Here is a 9376-nt window from a genome sequence, read left to right on the forward strand (position 1 = left end):
AAGTTCATAAGAATGATTCAAGTAAATAAATGTTTGCATAACTTTGATTTTTCTTGAGTATTAATGACAACAAAAATCCAAACAGTTTCGTACAAGAATAATTCTTGCACCATAAATACAACCCGCATTATTTTAAAACACTCAGTTTTTCGATTTTTTATTTCGCCTATTTTTCAATTCTTCAAGATTTTGATATTTTAATTTTTTTATTTTTGAAAGTTTCGATTTTTCGACTTCACTTTTTTACTTTTCGATTTCTTAATTTTTTTCAAATTTTTAATGTCTCAGATTTTGGATGTTTCAGTTTCGAGATTTTTCAGTATTTTCACTCTTCAGTTTTTCTTTCATTTTTCAATTTTACGATTTTTAAATATTTCGACAGTTTCGATTTTCCTGTTCTTCAATTCTTCAATTTTTTCAGGTTTTTGATTTCTCAGTTTTTCAATTTTTTTTAAGGTTTTGATTTTTCAACTTCACTTTTTTAATTTTTCCATTATTTAATTTCTCAGTTTCTGGATATTTCAGTTTAGGGATTTTTCAGTTTTTCTTTCATTTTCCAATTTTTCGAAATTTCAGTTTTGGGATTTTTCAGTTTATTTATTGTTCAATTTTTCAATTTTAAAATTTCTCAGTTTTTCAATTTCACGATTTAAAATTTTTCGATTTCTCAATTTTTCGATTTCTCAATTTTTCGATGTTTCAATTTTAAGTTATTCCAACTTTTCTCCTCCTCCATTAAACGATTTTTAAATATTTCGATTTTTCAATTTCTTTAATTTGACTTTTATAAACTCTTGGTGCCTCGAATTTCATTTCTTCAATTCTTCAATTTTTCAATTTTTTGAGTTTTTGATTTTTCCATTTTTTTTTTTTATTTTTGGAAGTTTCTATTTTTCGACTTCACTTTTTTGACTTTTTGATGCCTCAATTATTCAATTGCTGAATTTCTCAGATTTTGGATATTTTGGTTTTGATATATTTTTTTATTTCCATTCTTCTATTTTTCTTCCATTTTTCATTTTTTCTAAATCTCAGTTTTCAAGTTTTCAAAATATTTATTCATCAATTTTTTGATTTTTCAATTTTACGATTTTTTTAAGATTTCAGTTTTTCGTCCCCATTTTTTGATTTTTCTATTTTTCCATTTCTCAGTTCGTTAGATTCTCAGTTTTTAGATATTTTAGTTTTGGGATTATCCAGTTTTTCCAGTCTTGTTTTTCTTACATTTTTCAGTTCTTCGAAATTTCAGTTTTGTGATTTTTCAGATTATTTATTCGATTTCGCGATTGCCCAATTTTACAATTTCTCGATTTTTAATTTTCCGACGTTTCTGTTTTACGTTTTTTCAATTTTTGTCCTTTTCAATTTTACTATTTTCAAATATTTCGATTTTCGATTTTTCAAATTTTGACATCTAAATTATCAATTTTTCGATTTTTCAATTAATTTTTCGCATTCCTTTACTTTCGGCTTTCTTCAATGTTTCGACTTTTTTTTTAAGATTTTGATTTTTCGACTTCATCCTTTTGATTTTTCCATATCTCAGTTTTCAATATTTTTAGATTTTCAGTTTTTGAATGTTTCAATTTTCGGATTTTTCAGTTTTCCTTTCATTGTACAGTTTCTCGATTTATCAGTTCTTCAGTTTATAACTCTTCGACTTTTTATTTTGATCTATTTCGGTTTTTCAGTTTTTCCATTTTCTGTTTTTTTATTTTCTGCTTTCTCGATTTTGGATCTTTCAATTTCTCAGTGTTTCCATTTTTCAATTTTTCCAATTATTCAATTTTTTGATTTCTCGATTTATCGAGATTTGGATGTTTCGATGTTTTGATTGTCAATTTCTGCAGTTACCGATTTTTCAATTTTTAACTTTTTTTGATTTTTCGATTTTGGCCTATTTCGGCTTCTCAATTTTTTGACTTCTCGATTTCTCGAACTTTTGATTTTTCGATTTCTCGGTTTTTCGATTTTTCAATTTTTCAGGTTTTCGACTTTTTAAATTTTCGAGTAATTTACATTTTCATTTTTTTCACAGTATTAATATGTAATGTAACGAAAAAAAAAACGAAAATTGTCAGTAACATTTAAAAATTCACACAAAACCATTGGATTATACGGTTTCAAAATTATTAATTTAAGACGTTTTGCTGGTGTATTCGAGAAAAACCTCGATCGCAGAAGTATGAGTTTAAATGGAGGCCACCTTCGGGATCGAGGATTATTCAATCAATCGAGTCCATGAGAGTACAGTCAAGTTGCGCCGGAATTACTTTGTACGTAATCGCTGTATAATATAATCAGTCGTGGAATTCGAGTTATATATTATGAAATAAGTTGTTGAGTTTTACCCACGTCGATTTTATTCACCGACCAACGTAACACTATTTTTTAAGTCTAAAATATGGAATGATGCTGGTGATTTTTTTTTTGGTAAAAAATTTACACGGTTTATTTATTAAAAATTGACGCAGGGGTGTTCCATTTGAAAATAGAACTTGACGAAAGTTAGAAAGATTACAACCAATAAAAATGATAACCTGTATGTAAAGATATTTATAGATATTGTGTGAATATTCTTGAAATTTTAATTTGGCAACAGGTTTCTGTCGATGATGCAAGTATGGAGATGGTTGTATGCAGTTTTCAAGTTTTTATTTCAAGCTATTATTGACTTTTACAAGTACACTTTAGTGCAAGAGTCCAATTTTAAAAACAGTTTACCTCTTAAATGTAAAGCGAATTGTTTTAAAATTCGTGTCCTCACACCTAATGCTATGGCAATCTGGATTTTCATTCTTTGTGTGATTTTTAGCATCACTTGGGTTCTCTGGAAGAAACGATGGTTGTTGTATCACGCTTGGAAAATTCCTGGACCATTCTCAGTTCCCTTGGTGGGAACTACGTTCCTGTTATCTGCAACAAAAGACATTAAGTAATAAATATTTATTAATTTGTTTTGAGAAAGTGTAACATAATTATTTTGCAGATTTTTTTGAACTAGTTTGTCGAAATCTGGACTCCTATAGACCCGTTACAAAAATCTGGGCAGGCTCACAGTTGTACATAGCCATCACAAAACCGGCAGATGTAGAAAAAATATTGACAAGTCACCTTTCTACGAGAATTTTAATGATGGAATGAAAGACACTCTGTTGACATCAAAAGGTACAAGGTTTTTTTTACGCACAGTGACAAATTATAAAATTCGTAGACAGTATCTGGAAAGAACATCGAAAAATGATCAATCCCTCTTTTAATTTAAAGATTTTAAATTCGTTTTTAAAATTGGACTCTTGCACTAAAGTTTATTTGTAAAAGTCAAGGATAGCTTGAAATAAAAAGTTGATAACTGCATATAATCAACTCTTTACTTACATCATCGACAGAAACCTGTTGCCAAATTAAAATTTCAAGAATATTCACGCAATATCTATATATATCGGTATATACAGGTTATCTTTTTTATTCGATGTAATCGCTCTAACTTTCATGAACTTCTATTTTCAAATGGAACACCCCTGCGTCAATTTTTAATAAATAAACCGTTTATATTGTTTACCACAAAAAATCAGCAGCGTCATTCCAGACTTAAAAAAATAGTGTTACGTTGGTCGGTGAATAAAATCGACGTGAGTAAAACTCAACAACTCATTTCTTAATAACTCGAATTACACGACTGATTATTACACAGCGATTACGTACAAAGTAATTCCGGCGCAACTTTACTGTACCCTCGTGGACTCGATTGATTGAATAATCCTCGTTCCCGAATGTGGCCTCTGTTTAAACCCATACTTATGCGATCGAATTCTTCCTCGAATACACTAGCACAACGTCTTAAATTAACAATATTTAAACAGTAATAATCCAATGATTTTGTGTGAATTTTTAAATGTTTTTACTGACAATTTTTGGGTTTTTTTCGTTACATAGTGCCTTTTATATGTCAACAATTCAACTTCATAAACAGCTTGAAAAATGATATTATTTTTTTTAACCGGGCCATATTTTAACAAAGTACAATTGGATTTCTAGTGAAAGATTGATTCATTTTGTTTTCTCATACACCGTAAGGTTTTCTTGTCTCTGAACATAGGATAATTAATGTTAAGTTGGTTCCATATCTGCTTGTAATGGATTGACTTGGACTTTTAAAAACTGAACATAAATTTTAATCGAGCTTTAGGATATTATGTCATTGACATTTGGCACAACCGTCTTCATGTTAAAGTATAATAAAAAGTGCAAGTTTAAAGAACAGAAAATTTACGTTATTGATCTTTTTAAAACAATTTCATCAAAAATTTTACTATAAATGTCATCGTTGACATCGTTGAATCCTCAATTATTACGAATCTTATGTGATCTTATATTCAGTCCAAATCAATCTATTGGAGGATGAACCCAACATACATGAAATATCCTGTATTCAGAGAAAAAAAACTTCACGGTATAAGACAATGTCTTCTTTTTTTATGTAGTCAGGAATACCTGTAATTCTAATCCTTGGACCAATTGTCTTGACTTCACGAATATCATATTGGTCAGACAAGTTATTCATGGTGATTTGCTTAAAGTTGCTAGAACTGTCAGATTGCAGGAGCACACCACCACCTCTTAGATTTTTTACTTTCGCGATATTGATGTCCGTAAGAGGATTAACATTTTTAAAACGTCTGATTTAGTTTTAGCAATGGAATAAAAGAACAAACGATTCATTTATTAAAAAATTTACGGGTATTTCAATTAAAAATAAAAGCCCATAAAAGTTACAGACCTTGTTTCGAGTAAAAAAGCACCTGTATGTTTGTGGTAAATTCCTTGAAGAAGCAACAGGTTTTTGATGCTAATATGAGCAAACAATATTAGGAATAATCAAGTTATTAACGTGAAGCAAGAATCAATAATTGACTGTAAAAATAAACTAGTTAGAATTTATACTACAAAAACATTTGCCTCTTAAATGTAAAGCGCATTATTTTAAAACTCTCGTGTGGTCACTCCTTTCGCTATGCTAGTCTGGATTTTCACTCTTTGTGTGATTTTTATCATCACTTCGACTCTTTGGAAGAAACGATGGTTGTTGTATCACGCTTGGAAAACTCCTGGACCATTCTCAGTGCCACTCGTCGGAAGTGTGGTCCTGTTATCTGCAACAAAAGATAGTAAGTAATAAAGATTTATTAATTTATTATAAGAAAGTGTAACAAAATTATATTGCAGATTTTTTTGAATTGGTTTGTAGAAATCTGGATTCGTACAGACCGGTTACAAAAGCGTGGGCAGGCTCACAGTTGTACATAGTTACCACGAGACCGGCAGATGTAGAAAAAATTTTGACAAATTGTCTAAACAAGTCACCTTTTTACGATAATTTTAACGATGCAATGAAAGACACTCTGCTGACATCAAAAGGTACCAAGTTTTTTTTTTACGCACAGTAACAAATTATAAAATTCGCAGTCAGTATCTGGAAAGAACATCGAAAAATGATCAATCCCTCTTTTAATATGAAGATTTTAAATTCGTTTCACGATACATTTGTCAAGTATTCAAGCGAAATGGTGCAGTTTTTGTTTGACACGGAAGGTAGAGAACAAACGGATCTCCAAGAAGTCATTTGGGAAAAAACCCTGGATGTTGCTTTAGGTAAAAAACTTTCATTTTTAAACGTGACGAAAATATTGTTATTGTTAAAAGCGAATTATTGTCGACTATTTTTTTAACAGCAACCTTAACAAGTGTCAAGCGGTCTGCAATTAAGGAACGACGACGTGTTATTGAAGTCACTGTGAAGTAAGTATTTCTTTATATTTAACCGTTTTTATTGTTTTGACTTTAGATTCGAAAAAATACTTGTAGAGAGATTTCATACATTGTGGCTTCTCATCGATTTCTTTTGGAAATTGTCTAACTTACATAAGGAGCATAAAATGGTTTGTCAAATTGGTCACGAACATGCCGAGAACGTACGTTTTATTATGTCACAAAATTTTAACTTTTTCTGTCTTTGCAGTTAATAGCAGAAGAATACAAATCTTATGAATCCAAAGGTAGAAATGGTATGTCCATAAAACTCAAGTCGTTTACTATTCCATGGGCACTTCACTTAAAATTTGTTCCTATACATATAAAATTTAGTGGTCATAAAAGCAGCTAGATTGCTAACGTTTTTTTTTTCAGATGACGCAATTCAAAGTAACCGATTTCTACCTAATTTGACTAAATTAAGTCAAACTAAGCAGATCACCCGTGAAGAAATTTTGGAAGAAACGATTTTTATGATGATGGCGGCAAGCGAAACGGCAGCAATCACAATCAACACGATTTTAACGATTTTAGGAATCTACTCAGACATTCAGGTAAATTACGCAAAAATAATACTATCACAATAAAATTGTTCTTTTAGGAAAGACTTTACAACGAACTCGCCCTAGTTCTGCCAAATATCGAGAACAGTCCAATTCAGGAAGAAATCAATCGTCTAGATTATTTAGAACGCGTTATTAAAGAAGTTTTGAGACTAGTTCCCACAATTCCTTTTATTTTGCGATATGCTGATGAAGACATTAAATGCGGTAATATATTTTAAAAGATGGTTCTAAAAAATCCAGTTTTCGTTATTCCAGATCCTTATGTTTTCCCTGCCGGTTCTAACCTCGCCGTTCCTCTAGTGCTACTACACAGAGATCCGGACGTGTGGCCCGACCCGGAAAAATTTGATCCAGATCGGTTTCTTCCTGATGAAGTTGCAAAAAGACATCGTTGTTCGTACATTCCTTTCAGTTTTGGTGCCAGAAACTGTATAGGTCTGTAGATGTCAACAGTCGTATTTTTTTTCATTTTTGTCTAAGGTTTCAAATTTGGAATGATGCTGGTAAAAATAATGGTTGCGACGATCCTGAGGAACTTCAAAGTACGAACTGTCGGTATGAAATCATGGAAGGACATCCAGTGGGAATATATGGTTATGCTGAAGGCTAAAAACAGTCGCTTACGTTTCGAAAAAAGAAAATTTTGAATATACACATTTTTCCAAAATGTATGTAATGTATGGGTGGGTTTGTAAGTATATTAGAACATAGGAACGAATGGTTGTTGTCCTTTGAAGTTATATGATTAATTTAATAATATATTTAACAATAAAGAATTCATCTTTTTTACTTGTTTTAGTAGTAACCTGTAAAATTTTTTGCCGCTAAATAGTTGTTAGAAGAACCTAGAACCCGTTAAATTCTTGAAAGGATGCAAACAGATTACTACGTGACAACATCAAAATTAGAACATTTTCTCAATTATCAGGAGACAGCTTTACTCTGTTCAAATAATGGTTATTCACCTACGAGTCAGGAAAATGTTGCATTACTGCGTTATTTTTTTATGGCCTTTTACTTCCCGAGCTGTTCCGGATTTTTATTAGACAGATAATCTCCGAAAGTACTGGGCCAATTGTTTTAAAATTTTGTATTTATACGTATTAGGTATTAGGTATATCATGTAGATGGTAAAACGTTAACCAAAATTTGTCTAATTATCGCCACCACTAATGTGATGACGTCACTTCAAAATTGTACATAGTAAATGAGTTTGAAATTGTATCAAATAAAATAGTCTTGCACATGATTGTAGTTTAAGACTCCGAATTGAGATTGTACCCGAATCGTCCAGATTTTTGGAAAAAAAATCAAAATTAGGAAACCACATTTTGATATTTAATTTGAAATCTGCAAAACCGAATGCTTTGTGAACTAGTGGGCTTATTTAATTAGTCGTTACCTTTTATAACTCTTTGTACCTGGTGTTTTTGAAACAGATGTACAAAAAAATTGGTAATGGGTCTTGATGGGTGTACCCCAATAATATAAAAGTTCTAATAAAAACAAAAATTTTTGTGCGCCACTGGACTATGGTAATTAAATGATAGTTCTTCAGTAGTTAGTCGTTTTATACGTTAAATTTTTGTTTTTATGAAAGTTTGCTTGTCATAGTTTTTAGAAATAAAATTGAAGACTTACGATCGAAAATGGCAAATTTTAACTCATAGGGTCTTTCGAAGCTGTATTTGTTGCCACATACCTACTTAATTTTGAAACAGATTCACAAGAATGATTCAAGTAAACAAATGTCTGCATAACTTTGATTTTTCTTGAGTATTAATGACACCTTCTGAACAAAAATTCAAACAGTTTTGTACAAGAATAATTCTTGTACCATAATTACAACCCGCATTATTTTAAAACACTCAGTTTTTCGATTTTTCATTTCTCCAATTTTTCAATTTTTTAATTCTTCAAGATTTTGATTTTTCAATTTTTTTGTTTTTGAAAGTTTCGTTTTTTCACATTTTTGACTTTTCGATTTCTCAATTTTGCAATTTTCTAATTTCTCAGTCAGTTTTGAGATTTTTCGGTTTTTTCATTCTTCAGTTTTTCTTTTATATTTCAATTTTTCGACTTTACAATTGCTCACTTTTTCAATTTTACGATTTTTAAATACATATTTCGATTTTTCGATTTTCCAATTTGGACTTCTAAATTTTCAATTTTTCGATTTTTCAGTTAATCGTTTTGATTTTTCCATTTCTTGACTTTCGATTGTTTCGATTTCCTTGTTCTTCAATTTCTCAATTTTTCGACTTTTCGGGTTTTTGATTTTTCAATTTTTCGATTTTTTTTTTTTTCAACTTCACATTTTTGACTTTTCGGTTTCTTAATTTTTCAATTATTTAATTTCTCAGTTTTTGGATATTTCAGTTTAGGGATTTTTCCGTTTATTTATTGTCCAATTTTTCGATTTTACAATTTCTCAGTTTTTCAATTTCACGATTTAAAATTTTTCGATTTCTCAATTTTTCGATGTTTCAATTTTAAGTTTTTCCAACTTTTCTCCTCCTCAATTGAACGATTTTTAAATATTTCGATTTTTCAATTTCTCAAATTTGACTTTTATAAACTCTTAGTGCCTCGATTTTTCATTTCTTCAATTCTTCAATTTTTCAATTTTTTGCGTTTTTGATTTTTCCATTTTTTTGTTTTTGGAAGTTTCTATTTTTCGACTTCACTTTTTTGACTTTTTGATGCCTCAATTATTCAATTGCTGAATTTCTCAGATTTTGGATATTTTGGTTTTGGGATTTTTCAGTTTTTCCATTCTTCTATTTTTCTTCCATTTTTCATTTTTTCTAAATCTCAAGTTCCAAGTTTTCAAAATATTTATTCATCAATTTTTTGATTTTTCAGGTTTTTGATTTTTCAATTTTACGATTTTTTTAAGATTTCAGTTTTTCGTCTTCATTTTTTTGATTTTTCTATTTTTCCATTTCTCAGGTCGTTAGATTTTCAATTTTTAGATATTTTAGTTTTGGGATTATCCA

The 9376-nt window shown here is 29.9% G+C and overlaps 1 protein-coding gene across 1 annotated transcript; it reads left to right on the top strand.

The window, feature by feature from the left end:
* The first annotated feature begins 4921 nt into the window (after positions 1-4921).
* LOC135130903 (cytochrome P450 4C1-like) lies at positions 4922-7162 on the top strand. The gene is made up of 10 exons (XM_064058360.1): positions 4922-5168; positions 5227-5418; positions 5467-5652; positions 5733-5799; positions 5846-5972; positions 6020-6065; positions 6187-6365; positions 6413-6581; positions 6633-6812; positions 6858-7162. The coding sequence occupies exons 1-10, from the start codon at positions 5015-5017 to the stop codon at positions 7022-7024; spliced, it is 1467 nt and encodes a 488-aa protein (XP_063914430.1). The 5' UTR covers positions 4922-5014; the 3' UTR covers positions 7025-7162.
* Positions 7163-9376: the final 2214 nt, after the last annotated feature.

Source organism: Zophobas morio, unplaced genomic scaffold (genome assembly GCF_036711695.1).
Source record: "Zophobas morio isolate AGI-343-1 ecotype UQ-CSIRO unplaced genomic scaffold, CSIRO_AGI_Zmor_V1 ptg000018l, whole genome shotgun sequence".
NCBI classification, from domain to species: domain Eukaryota; kingdom Metazoa; phylum Arthropoda; class Insecta; order Coleoptera; family Tenebrionidae; genus Zophobas; species Zophobas morio.

Bases quoted from the DNA above. Each gene is read 5' to 3' on its own strand.
- LOC135130903 (XM_064058360.1), top strand. From the start codon at position 5,015: ATGCTAGTCTGGATTTTCACTCTTTGTGTGATTTTTATCATCACTTCG. The intron at 6,366-6,412 runs GTAAATTACGCA...TTGTTCTTTTAG, and splicing joins GAATCTACTCAGACATTCAG to GAAAGACTTTACAACGAACT. The intron at 6,813-6,857 runs GTCTGTAGATGT...TTTTTGTCTAAG, and splicing joins TGGTGCCAGAAACTGTATAG to GTTTCAAATTTGGAATGATG.